The following is a 14,004-nucleotide window of genomic DNA, read 5'->3' on the forward strand; positions in this document are numbered from 1 at the left end:
TTCCTTCCTTTATTTTCCCCTTTTTCATTTTTTTCCTCCTTTCCTTTTCCCCCTCCCCTTCCTTCCCTTCCCTTCCTCTTTCTTTCCTTCCCTTTCCTTTCCTGTTCCATTCCTTTCCTTCTTTGCTTTTCTTTTCTAAGTGGAAGTTTCATATTTTATTGCAAATTATTATGATTGTGGAAAAATGAAATATAAATTATTTTAATAAATAAGGAATGTCCTGTTTTATTGCGAGCACACCTAAAGATGGGGTCCCAAAACTTGGCAACTTTAAGACTTGTGGAATTCAGCTCCCAGAATTCAACTCCCAGCTATGCTGGCTGGAGAATTCTGGGAATTAAAGTCCACAAATCTTAAAGTTGCCAAGTTTGAAGACTTCCATTACAGAGCTTCTAATAAAAAAGAAAAACTTCTGTAGTATCTAAGTAATAAAATAAAGTAATAAATTTATCTTTCCCTCCCTCCCCCCCTCTCTTTCTCTTCCCTCTTCCCCCCCCCTCTTTTTCCCCTTTCAAAAACTTTTTCCTGCTTGGCTTTTAACAAGCTTCCCCACCCCCCCACTGGCTTTTGCAAGCTGCAGCTCTTTTCTCTCATGTCTGTATGAACACTCTGCCCAAGCCCATGCAGGGAAACTTACAGGTGCTGCAAGCCACTCCAAACTTAAACTTTTTTCCTGCTGACTTCTGCCTTGGAGAACAAGCTGCCTGCAGGTCTCTCTCTCTTTCACACACACACACACACACACACCCACGCTGCCCAAAACCATGCAGGAAAACTTACCGGGTGTTCCAAGTCCCTCCCAACTCTTTTTCCTGCATGGCTTTCGCCTTGGAGAACAAGCTTCCTGCAGGTCTCCCTCTCTCGCTCTCAAGCAGCTCCCATGATCTCCAGCAGGCTTTTAAGCTGCCGGCTGCTAGGTAAAACCAAGACTCACAGATAGCTGGCGGGCCGGTTACAGACAGTGGGCGGGTCGGATGCAGCTCAGGGGCTGCACTTTGCCCAAGTCTAGTTTATATAGTCCTGCTCTTTTAATATTTTAGTATTCAAAGTCCAATTTCTAAACTTTTTTCTTTCTCCTTTCCAAGTTACTTTCAGAGGATTATGATCAGCCCATTCATTTGTTCCTATTTCTATTGTAGTTATCAAGTTGAGTAATTTTTTATTCACCCACGCCCGAACTCTCTTCAATATGCCCCTGGCTTGCTGCTACGTTCTGTGCTCGAACTCTCTTCAATATGCCCCTTGCCTGCTGCTATGTTCTGTGCCCGAACTCTCTTCAATATGCCCCTGGCTTGCTGCTATGTTCTGTGCCCGATCTTTCTTTAATATGCCCCTTGCTTGCTGCTACGTTCTGTGCCCAATCTTTCTTCAAGGTGCTCCTTGCTTGCTGCTATGTTCTGTGCCTGAACTCTCTTCAATATGCCCCTGGCTGGCTGCTACATTCTGTGCCCGAATTCTCTTCAAAAGGTCCCTTGCCTGCTGCTACGTTCTTTGCCCAATCTCTCTTCCAAAATGTCCCTTGCCTGATGCTATGTTCTGCGCCCAATCTCGCTTCCAAAGTAACCTCTCGCCCACTGCTTTCTCTGGTCACCGCTTTTTTATAAAAGCCTTAAAGTTTTGGATTTTCCTAATTGGTTTGCACGCATTATTCGCTTTTACATTGATTCCTATGGAAAACGTTTCATCTTACGAACTTTTCTACTTACAAACCTGGTCACAGAACGAATTAAGTTTGTAAGACGAGGTATCACTGTATTAAGAAATACTAAAGGTAGCAGGATATTTCTTAGTACTCAGTACTGTTAAAATATTTGGATAGAACCTCTTGTATAAATTATGCAATAACTAGATGGAGCATTAAATAAGTAAACACTTGGATTTTCATAGATGTAAGTCATTCTTCAATATTTATATAAATATGTGTAAAAGAGCAGGTCTTATCTCTAAACGCACCTGTAGCTCTCAACTTGTCGACAGGAAGAGACGGTAATGAATGAATCTGTTCTAGAACTATATGTCAATGGACCAGGAAGAAGAAAGCCAGGAAGGAAACGTCCAAATGAATAACTTTCTTGTTCAAACAACATAAGCATTCCATCCACAGACTGTACACAGATCAAATCTTGGCCTACATAAAAAGAAGCAAAACAAAGCAATGTTCATGTTTTAATACTTTTATCTGTAAAAAGTTGCTGAAATTCTATATAATCCCATGAGCACATGTTATTGTGTTGGAAGCACGTTATGAAATTATTTATATATCTCTAAATGAAGACTGATATAACAAAAAATAAAAATTATTTGCCAAGTTTTTCAGACTAGAAAATAAGATAAAGAAATTTAAACGGTTATAATAATAATTTCATAATAATTACTTTATTGTCATTGTATATACATACACAGTATACCCATAAAACAAAATTCACATAACACCCAAAGACCAGGCCCAACACACATAACAATCCCCAAGCACACTCCCAGCCACCACAAATTCCCTGCCACTAAATTTCCCCCCGATATAAAACTATTCAGAAAACATGTGGGTTTTAATTGTTCTATATCTTCTGCCAGAAGGTAACAATCCAAAAAGATTATAAGCAGCATGGGAAGAGTCTCTTGTGAAACTTCCTCAAACAGCAAGATGTGAAGATATCGTCCAGGGCTGGTAGCTGGAGCCCAATAATATTCTGGACAAATAGAATAGAATAGATTTCTTTTATTGGCCAAATGTGATTGGACACACAGGGAATTTGTCTTTGGTCCATATTCTCTCAGTGTACATTATCTTAATTTGTTTTCTTTTTCTTATCCAACCACTCGTACCATTTGTTCCAAATTTTATAGAAATGTTTCTGTTTTTTCTTTTACTCATATTGTTAGCCAGTTCATCTCAGCCACTTCCAGTATCTTGTTTGTAACCATTAGGTTTGTGGGAATTGTTTCTTTCTTCCATAATTGTGCATAAGAAATTATAGCCACTGTCCTTATATGTATTATCAAATATTGATTATTTTTATTTATACTTTGATCCATTATATCTCCTTAAAGCCCAATTAAGGAGGATGCATAAGAAATCTGGATGGACTTTTTTTTTGAGGAACTTGAAAATTGGATTTTACTTAATATAAGAACAATAATATAAATATGGAAAAATTAAACAGGAAAGGCAGAGCTGGAGGGTGGAACAGAGGATATCATCTAATGGGCAGAGGAATTAATGCAGTGGTTGAATATTTTTAGGGATACTTGCCCAGCTGCGGTCCTTGAAAGATTTGAAAGCTGGAAAGAACCGTTGCACTTACCTGAACGGTCTTCTCGCTGCACTGCAAGGAGAGTCCAACATGGGTTAATCTTCAGCCTAGCTGGAAGGGACTGAGTTAAAAATTAGCATAATTTATTGGTCCAACCCCCATGCTGCCCTTCCCGGGTCAGTCTTACAATAAAACGAAGTCATAGTGATAGTAAACCAAAGAACTTTATTAATTAACTAACTTGGAAGTAACTCAAACTATGACAACCCTGAGACCCTGGGCCCAAACAGCCGGGTGGGTTTGGACTCTCCTTGCAGTGCAGCGAGAAGACCGTTCAGGTAAGTGCAACGGTTCTTCTCCACTTGCACTGCTTCGGAGAGTCCAACATGGGATATACCCAAGCTTAACTCATTAGGGGGGGAAAGGCTGGACCAGGGGCGCAGTATCGGTGCAAACTCTCTGCAGTACTCTGCGTCCAAAGGCTGCTTCCGCAGAAGCAAAAGTGTCCAATCTGTAATGTTTAACGAATGTGTTAGGTGTGGCCCAAGTTGCTGCACGGCAAATATCGTCGATCGGGGCCTGTGTCGTCCATGCCGCTGAAGTGGCTGCACTCCTTGTTGAGTGCGCTGTGATGCCTCTTGGTATCGGTGTAGACCTTGATTTGTAAGCAGTGATGATGCAGGAACGAATCCAGCAACTAATTGTCTTGGGCGAAACTTTACTCCCCATAGATGCTGGGAAATATGAGACAAATAGGGCCTCTGTTTTTCTAAAGGCGTTAGTCCGTCGAATATAAAGTTTGATGGCCCGTCTGACATCCAACTTGTGCCATCTTAGTTCCAGTGGGTGGGACCCCTGGGCACAAAAGTCTGGCAGTACAATGTCCTGAGATCTGTGAAAGACCGTGTTCACCTTAGGTAGGAAGGCGGGATCTGGCCTGAGAACCACTCTGTTGGTGTGGAAGATACATAAGTCCGGCCGGACTGATAGGGCGGAGAGTTCGGAGACCCTCCTTGCTGATGTGATTGCCGTGAGGAAGGCTGTCTTCAGAGATAACAGGCGTAGCGGTATCTCCCTCAAGGGTTCGAAGGGAGGCTCCGTGAGGGCCTGTAACACCAGTGGTAGATCCCATGTGGGGAAACGGTGTATAGTAGGAGGTCTAATGTTCGCTGCTCCCCTAATAAAATCCCGAATCCATGGGTGCTGGGAGATTGGAGTAGCGAAGTCCATTTTAAGTATAGTGGCAATAGCTGCCGTTTGTCTGCGGAGTGTATTTGGAGCCAATCCTTTATCCAAACCGGCTTGTAAGAACTCCAGAATTTGGATCACTGATGGTGACTGAGGATCCTGATTACGACCTCTGCAGAAAGCACAGTAGGCTTTCCAGGTAGCCTGGTAAATTCGCGTTGTGGAAGGACGGCGTGCTGCCTGTATGGTGGATATCACCTTATCCGGAACCTGTTCCTTTCTTAGTCTCTCCCCCTCAAGTGCCACACGGCAAGACTCCACCACTGGGGGTCTGGGTGGCAAATTGATCCCTGTGTCAGCACCACCTTGTGATGTGGAATGCGCCAAGGGGGAGAAATTGAAAGGTCCACTAGGTCCGCAAACCAAGGGCGTCTGGGCCAATGAGGAGCTACCAGGAGAATTTCTGCTTGTTCTTGTAATAGTTTGTGTATTACCTTCGGAATTAGGCAGACGGGGGGGAATGCATACAGCAGCTCCCTCGGCCATGGGCAGGCTAGAGCATTGATTTGTTCCGCTCCTGGTGAGGGGAACCTTGAGAAGAACCTCGGTAGGTGGCTGTTGTGACAGGTGGCGAATAGGTCCACTGCTGGAATCCCAAATCTGCGCACAATGTCCTGGAAAAGATCCGAACTCAGACTCCACTCTGTCGGGTCGATAGTGGTCCGACTGAGCCAATCTGCCTGTATGTTGGAGGTGCCGGATATGTGCTCTGCTCGCAGAGATGCGAGGTGTTGCTCTGCCCACCTGAACAGGGACTGAGATTCTCTCATCAGGCGACCTGATTTCGTGCCGCCCTGATGGTTGATGTGTGCCCTGGTCGCCACATTGTCTGTAAGTATCAGTACATTTCGGCCCTTCACCAGGCCCGTGAAGTGTCGTAGAGCCAGGTGAACTGCTCTGAGTTCCAAGTAATTGATGTTGGTGCCTGCGAGGTCCTCTGGACTCCATAATCCTTGGGTCATCCCTACCTCGGAGTGAGCTCCCCAACCTGAGAGACTCGCGTCCGTAGTTATCGTCACCTCTTGTTGTAGTAGGAACGGCGATCCTTGATGTAGCGCCGACGACTTCCACCATGGGAGCGATCTGCGTACTTCTGGTGAGATAGTCACCAATCTGGAAGAGTGGCTGGTCCGGTTTTGTTGAAAAGGAATGAGAAACCACTGCAGTGGTCTGGCATGCAGTCTGGCCCAGGGAACAATGTCTATGCAGGAGATGAGAACTCCCAACAGCTGGGACAGAAAGGCCAACGTTACTGAACGGTTGCGTTGTGCTTCTGTGATCAGCGACCTGACCTTGACCTGACGGTCTGATGATAGGAAGACCTTGCCTTCCGTGGTGTCTATGTAGGTACCTAGGTGAGGTAAGTACCTGGTCGGTATGAGATGACTCTTTTGGTAGTTGATTGAGAACCCCGCTTCTGCCAAGGTCTCCATAGTCTCTGACAGGTCGCGTCGTGCCCGACTGTAGCTGCTGGACAGTATAATAATATCGTCCAGATACGCCATCAGCCGTAGCGGGCGTGTCCGTAGCTCCGCGGTGAGGATGTCCAATAACTTTGTAAAAGTCCTGGGAGCTGATGATAGGCCAAAAGGCATCGCCTTGTACTGGAAATGGTGGTTTTCGAAACAAAACCGAAGGTATTTCCTGGAATCTGGATGCACTGGAACATGGAGGTATGCCTCCTTGAGGTCTATTGACGTCAGCCAGTCCTGTTGACGTATTGCGGATAGTATGGTCCTTAGAGAGTGCATTTTGAACCTTCGGTATTTTATGTATAAGTTCAACTGCTTCAGGTTGAGGATGAGGCGGCAACCCCCTGAGGCTTTGGGTACTATAAACACTATGGAATAGTACCCCTGTTTCTCTTGGTGTGGAGGAACCTTCTCGATGGCCCTGATTTGAAATAGATGATGAATTTCTTGGTACAGGAGGTTGCGCTTGTGATTGTTGGAGAGAACCGGACACTCCAGAAATCTGTTTGGAGGTTTCAGGGTAAACTCCAGGGTGAGTCCTTGAGTTATGGTATTTATGGCCCAAGTGTCGGTGGACATAGATGCCCAGGAGGCGGTGAAGTGCTGCAGCCGCCCCCCTATGGGAACTGACTTGGTAGAGTCATTTGTTCCTTCTATAGCCTCCCCTGTTGGAACCTCTATAGGTCCTCCTTGATTGTTGGAACTGCCTGTTCCTATCTCCAAAGCCACCCCTGTCTCCTCTGTAGGACAGATGGGAGTAGGACCCCTGGGTATATGATCTTCCAGCCTGGGGTGCAGAGGGGGAAGATTCGGCCCGAAAGGGCTGGCGCCTAGAATATGGAGCAGTGCGTCTTTCCTGCCTTCTGTAAGTTCTAGGCATGACTTTCTTCTTGTCCTTGTCTTCCACAAGGACCTTGTCCAGAGATTCCCCAAACAATCTTGACCCATCAAATGGGGCCGAGGCTAGACGTCCTTTGGACTTGGCGTCAGCTTGCCAAGTCCGGAGCCAGAGTAAGCGTCGGGATGACTGGTTGGCTGCTAGGGCTCGTGAGGAGAAACGAGATGCAGACAGGGTGGCATCTGCCGAGAATTCTGCCGCGGCTAGCAACTTGTTAAGGTCCTGCCTTAAGCGACCCTCCTCAGGTCCCAGCTTCGAGAGCATTTCTTGGAGCCAAAGGACCGAAGCTCTGTTAAAAAATGAGGCTGCCGAAGCTGCTTTGAGTGCCCATGCCGACATCTGGTGAGCTTTTTTATTAATTGCCTCTGCCTTCCGGTCTTCCGGCTTTAGGCCATCTGCCACCTCGGAAGGAACTACAGTGGTCCCTCGAGTTTCGCGATCTCGATCTTCGCTAAACGCTATATCGCGAGTTTTCAACCCGGAAGTAAACTCCACCATCTGCGCATGCGTGCCCTTCCACGCATGCGTAGATGGTGGAGTTTCCCCGCCGGGCAGAGGCTTCCCTGGGTCTTCCCCCTCTTGCCCCGGTAAGGCGCGAGCAACGGCGTGGGCGGGTGGGCGGCACACGCGCGGGGAAACCCCAGGGCCGCTTCTCAGCTGAGAAGCGGCCCCAGCAACAGCGCGGGGGGGGCGGCGCGCGGGGAAACCCCAGGGCTGCTTCTCAGCTGAGAAGCGGCCCCAGCAACAGCGCGGGGGGGGGTGGGCGGCGCGCGCGCGCGCGGGGAAACCCCAGGGCTGCTTCTCAGCTGAGAAGCGGCCCCAGCAACAGCGCGGGGGGGGTGGGCGGCGCGCGCGCGGGGAAACCCCAGGGCCGCTTCTCAGCTGAGAAGCGGCCCCAGCAACAGCGCGGGGGGGTGGGCGGCGCGCGCGCGCGCGGGGAAACCCCAGGGCCGCTTCTCAGCTGAGAAGCGGCCCCAGCAACAGCGCGGGGGGTGGGCGGCGCGCGCGCGCGTGGGGCAACCCCAGGGCTGCTTCTCAGCTGAGAAGCGGCCCCAGCAACAGCGCGGGGGGGCGGGCGGCACGCGCGCGCGCGGGGGAAACCCCAGGGCCGCTTCTCAGCTGAGAAGCGGCCCCAGCAACAGCGCGGGGGGGTGGGCGGCGCGCGCGCGCGCGGGGAAACCCCAGGGCCGCTTCTCAGCTGAGAAGCGGCCCCAGCAACAGCGCGGGGGGGGTGGGCGGCGCGCGCGCGCGCGGGGAAACCCCAGGGCCGCTTCTCAGCTGAGAAGCGGCCCCAGCAACAGCGCGGGGGGGTGGGCGGCGCGCGCGCGCGTGGGGAAACCCCAGGGCTGCTTCTCAGCTGAGAAGCGGCCCCAGCAACAGCGCGGGGGGGCGGGCGGCTGCGCGCGCGCGCGGGGAAACCCCAGGGCCGCTTCTCAGCTGAGAAGCGGCCCCAGCAACAGCGCGGGGGGGTGGGCGGCACGCGCGCGCGCGGGGAAACCCCAAGGCCGCTTCTCAGCTGAGAAGCGGCCCCAGCAACAGCGCGGGGGGGCGGGCGGCGCGCGCGCGCGCGGGGGAAACCCCAGGGCCGCTTCTCAGCTGAGAAGCGGCCCCAGCAACAGCGCGGGGGGGCGGGCGGCGCGCGCTGCGCGCGGGGAAACCCCAGGGCTGCTTCTCAGCTGAGAAGCGGCCCCAGCAACAGCGCGGGGGGGGCGGGCGGCGCGCGCGCGCGCGCGGGGAAACCCCAGGGCTGCTTCTCAGCTGAGAAGCGGCCCCAGCAACAGCGCGGGGGGGGGGGCGGGCGGCACGCGCGCGGACAAGCAGCAGCAGCGAGGCGGCGGGGAAACCCAATCTTCGGCTCCTCGCTGCTGCGGTGGAAATAAAAATACCATCTGCGCATGCGCAGATGGTGTTTTTACTTCCGCACCGCTACTTCGCGACAAATCGATCATCGCGAGGGGTCCTGGAACGGAACCCTCGCGATGATCGAGGGACCACTGTAATGCGTTAGATACTAGAGCTGCAATCGGAGCATCTACCGTTGGAAATTCAAGTAACTTTTCCAATTCTGGCTCAAATGCATAAAATTTACGCTCAGAAGCTGTTGGGCCTAGAGCAGCTGCTGGGTATTGCCAAGGCCTTTGTACATTGTCCAAAAAGAGCTTAGGGGCTGGTATAAGGTCAGCATCCCTTTGGATCTCCGTGAGCACCCTCGAGGCTGGAGGAGGGGCTGATGCAGAATCTGTGGGCTTTTCAGGGGTGCCCAAAGCCACCGTCATCTTTGCTTTATTAAGCAGTACGCGAAAGATAGCGGGTCTAAAGAGGCCTGTATATGTTGGTGGCTCCGGGGGTGCTCCTTCATCCTCAGATAGGCCATCATCTGGCTCTGAGCCCTGCCCTCTGAATGCAGGATCTTCTAGGAAGGAGTCATGAGCAGGGGATGGTGGAGCCGGTGCTGCCCAGATATTCCTTTGTAGGGAAGGAGGAGGAGTAGGATTTAGTGAGGCAGGAGGTGCATTTGCTTGTTGCACTCCTGTTACTATGCCATGTGAATATGCTGAAGCAATCATATCCTGCAAGGCTGGTGGCAATCGTTGCCAGGTATCTGGAGATGATCTGAGCCCCGCAGCTGTTGGAGTGAATGTGGCAGTAGGCAATGGTGGGGGTGGCATGTGCCATGCAGGAGAGACAGAGGATGGCCTGGTAACCTCAGGTCTTATAGGTTCTGCTACCTGGGATGGGCCCCCCGAACCTATCTGGGGACCAGTCCCTGTCTGTTGCCAAACCACTTCCTTCTGGGAGTCTTGGTGGAGTCCCAGTTATCACACCCCCACTCTGACCTGGCACTGATGAGACAGTGGCAATGCATTGCTTCTGAGCCTCTAGTTGCTCCTCCAATGCTTTAATTCGACGCTCGGCCTCTCTTAATCCAGATGATGACTGAGAGGTTTTTGACTTTGCCTTTGAGGAGTGTGTCTTCTCCTTGGCCTTTGTGGCTGAGGGCTCTGTTGTCCCCTGCTGTGGAAGATCAGCCATTGGGGAGTTAATTGCAAGCCTCCGTAACGTTAAGAATGGAGGAAAGAGCCTTTTCTTTTGTTATCACCAGTATTTCCGAGCGAAAAAATGGCCACCGCGATTCTTTTTCCTGTTGTAACAGGAAATCCGGTCTCTTCCTGCCCCTCTAGGATTCAGGCCGGAAGTCGGTTGCTCCAAAATGGCGGCTCCCTGTGTGCCGCGCCATCTTGTAATGGCCCCTCCCTTATGTAGCCGACTCAGGCGGCAAAGGGGGAAAAATCGGTTTAAAACCGATCCCGGGTGGCGTTTTTGGGCGGGAATTTCAATTGTTCGCTCTGGCCCAGCATAGTAAAAGAAAAACGCCTCGCCCTGAGGTATGGCCGCGCAGGCCGGGGACCTCTGCCGGTGTCGTTCTGTGGCGGGAGATTTGAATCTCCTCCTGCTGCAAGGAACGGTATGGCCGCGCAGGCCAGGGACCTTCATCACCGGTAACCTCCAGCCTTGGGAGCTGTACCCACGCAGGGAACAGGCTCCGAACTGGGAAAGCCGAATTTGGGGCCATACTCCACAGAGCAGGGTCCCCTTCACACGAGGTGTGTTGCTCCATAAATCTGGAATAAAAACAGAAAGGAGAAAAATTCATTAAGTACAGTTAGCACATTTATTTCAAACAGTTAATACAGATAAATATACAATTAATAGCAAATAAGAAAATATTAAAACTACTCCTAGACTCTAAGAGTCCTAGGAGGAAAAACTCATGTGTCCCTACACTATGACTGAGTTTTTTAGACTGACCCGGGAAGGGCAGCATGGGGGTTGGACCAGTAAATTATGCTAATTTTTAACTCAGTCCCTTCCAGCTAGGCTGAAGATTAACCCATGTTGGACTCTCCGAAGCAGTGCAAGTGGAGAAGGAGAGGATTTTCAAAAACAGATTCAAACTTGCTATTGTTTGGGAGAAAATATCTGGACTATACTGGATAAGAATATCAGGATTAATACTGTCCTGGGTTAATATTCCATTTATGGTAAAAAGGTTATGAATATGCAAAGTAGTCATACTGCTGAGTCACACTGCAAACTGATTGGGCTAGAACAGTATAAATAGCAATGCACCTTTGCAATGGTTGTGGTTGTTGTGGTTGGTTGGTTGGAAGTTTGTAGTGGTTAATAATCTGCAGTTAATGGTGGTGTTGTACACAGAAGAATCTATTTTTTATATACTGAAAAGTAAAACTTCTTCAAACAGTTCCTGCTGCATTGTCTTCATTCTTCAAAGGCTTCTGTTCCTGAGTATCCAGTCACATATCTCTGTGCCTAGCCAGTAGCTTTCAAACGCAACTCAGTCAGGTTATGGGCCCAGAGAAACATAGAAACATAGAAGATTGACAACAGAAAAAGACCTCATGGTCCATCTAGTCTGCCCTTATACTATTTCCTGTATTTTATCTTAGAATGGATATATGTTTATCCTCGGCATGTTTAAATTCAGTTACTGTGGATTTACCAATCACGTCTGCTGGAAGTTTGTTCCAAGCATCTACTACTCTTTCAGTAAAATGCTTCTGATCTTTCCCCCAGCTAATTTCAGATTGTGCCCCCTTGTTCTTGTGTTCACTTTCCTATTACAAAAAACTTTCCTCCTGAACCTTATTTAATCCCTTTAACATATTTAAATGTTTCAATCATGTCCCCCTTTTCCCTTCTGTCCTCCAGACTATACAGATTGAGTTCAGAGATGGCATAAACTGGCGTAACCAAGGTTGGTGTGACAGTACAAGTACTAGAGTGAAATGTTCCAGAGCGGAAGAAAGAATTGGAAGAAATCAGGATTGGCAGTAATCAGGATTGGTGGCTAGCTGGTAGAGAGACATAGGCAGGATAAATTTTTTGGCAAGAAACTAGGTTTCCAAATAAACAGAGACTGGTGAAGTACAGAAGTGTTTGTTCTTTATAAAGTGAACAGTTCCCCCCCCCCCTTCTGTTAGTAAAAGAGCTGTGTGAATTGTAAACATTGCATTTTCAGCAGCCGGTATGCCATTTGAAAAATTGCCATCAACTACCATGTCTGGAGTATCAAAATGTAGAGCTTCCCAGAGAGAGGAGCTCTGGGAAATAATAGTGACACAACCTGCAGATGGAGATGCAGCTCAGAGAGTGCAAAATGATAAGGCAGAGGCCACATTGACAGTAGCAGTTGAGGATAGTCAGCTAGTAAATATACGACCGGCAGATAATGCTTCTCTAGTTTGGAAAAAATTCAAAAAATTGTTTCAGAGAGAAACTGCTGGTGCAAAGATTATCTTGACTCGGCAATTATATAATTTAAAACTTCAGTCAAATGGTTTTTAATCAACACATGAACAAGAGAAAAAGTCTGTTTGCATAATTAGAATGCAGAGGCTTGACTTTCCCTGAGGAACATAAAACATATATCTTTTTGTCCTCATTAGACAAGAGCTGGGAACAATTGTTTTAAGTCTGCAAAGCATTCCAGAAACATCTTTAAACATGGATTTTCTAACATCAAAATTAAGGTACTGTGCAAGACAGAGACAATGTGATGAGGAAAGTCATGTGACAGCCAGTGTTCCCCCTAAGGTGCGCAGGTGTGCACTGGCACATGCAGCAACGGTTTCCTGCACAGGGTTTTTCAACATTGCGCAGGAGCTGAGCGCTATTCTGCCCAAGAAGGAAGAAGACACTTTGCTGCTGCGAAGAACCAGGCAAGGCGTCAACTCGGGGAATCTTGGGAGTCCTGCGGGGGCGGAGCCTGCCAGAGAGATTTCGCAGAAACAAGATACAGTCTTTTGCTTCTGCGAAATCTCTCTCTGGCTGGGCTCCACACACACACCCGGGACTCCCAAGATGCGCCGAGGGGACGCCTTGCCCCTAAGATCCCTGGCCCCAACCCCAAGTGCCTTGGACTCCCTTTCCAAGCCAGCCCCCAGCAAAGCCCAGTCTGCGTGGGGGGAAGGGAAGCTCTTCCCGTCCAGGCGATGGCAAGGTTGGTACAGCTCCTGCTCCTCGTTGTGATGTCCTTTGTGTCCTTTATCATGGGACCAAATGCCGCTTCTATTTTCTCTCCTTCCTGCACCTCCCCACACCCTTCACAGCAAACCAGTGGGATGAGACTTCCTAGATGGGCTTTTGTTTCTGAGGAAGTCTTTGAGGACAGCGACAGGCGCCCCTGCCTTTTGTGCCCATCTCTTCCCCCGTCTTTGCCGGGCACCGGAGTCTTGGACCGTCACCAGGAACAGTGCTTTTCGCCATGAAGGAATCTCAAAAGCCTCCTGAGGGGGTTTAAAGCAGGGCCTGGAAGATCTCCCCATTTTGAAACGGGAAATCTGGCAGTCAAAAGAGATGTGAGCTGTCCTCAAAGACTTCCTCAGAAACAAAAGCTGGTCTAGGAAGTCTCAGAAACAAAAGCTGGTCTAGGAGTGCTGAGACAATGGGAGGAGTTGTGAATCTTCGGAGGGAGGGGGTGTTTTGGCCAAAGCGCGAAAAGGCGAGAGGGACTGGAACCAAGTGCCTGGCAGCACATCTCTTCCTCATGCCGTTTCCCTCCAACACGCCCGGGATCCAGACCCCTCAGCACAGTCCCCTCCATTTCAGAGCCAATGGAAACTGCTCTGGGATAATCCCTCTTTTATTTCTTTATTGGCCAAGTGTGATTGGACACACAAGGGAGGAGAGAGAAACAAATGAGAGAGTGAAGGTGAAGAGAGGGAGAGGACACAGAAATGACAAAGACCAGAGGGAAAAGAGAGAGAAAGAAGTGAAAAGAAAGAAAGAAAAGGGAAAGAGAGGGAGGGAAAAAGAGAAGTAGAGAGGTAGGAAGGAAGGAGAAATGGAGGGAACAAAGAAGGAAGGAAGGAAGGAAGGAGGGAGGAATGAAGGAAGGAAGGAAGGAAGGAAAAATGGAGGGAACAAAGAAGGAAGGAGAAATGGAGGGAATAAAATGCGGTATTTTGTTAGTAACTAATGTCAATCATCAAAAAAGTTGCAAAAGTTTTTTTCTAATTTTGTCATCAAGTTACATACATTTTCTTTTAATTAAATTCCCTCCTTAATGTTCCTTCAAAAAGTACACCACCAATTATATTTCTAACTTATTAAC

The 14,004-nt window shown here is 49.1% G+C and overlaps 1 protein-coding gene across 3 annotated transcripts in view; it reads right to left on the reverse strand.

Annotated features, from left to right (window-relative positions):
- BBS9 (Bardet-Biedl syndrome 9) overlaps positions 1–14,004 on the reverse strand; it is a 606,911-nt gene that overhangs the window by 482,520 nt on the left and 110,387 nt on the right. For all 3 annotated transcript variants that reach the window (XM_070726313.1, XM_070726315.1, XM_070726314.1), the window contains exon 6: positions 1,954–2,128. In XM_070726313.1, coding sequence (XP_070582414.1) covers positions 1,954–2,128 — 175 coding nt within the window. The remainder of the gene's footprint in view (positions 1–1,953; positions 2,129–14,004) is intronic.

The sequence above is a fragment of the Erythrolamprus reginae genome, chromosome Z, assembly GCF_031021105.1.
Source record: "Erythrolamprus reginae isolate rEryReg1 chromosome Z, rEryReg1.hap1, whole genome shotgun sequence".
NCBI lineage: Eukaryota > Metazoa > Chordata > Lepidosauria > Squamata > Dipsadidae > Erythrolamprus > Erythrolamprus reginae.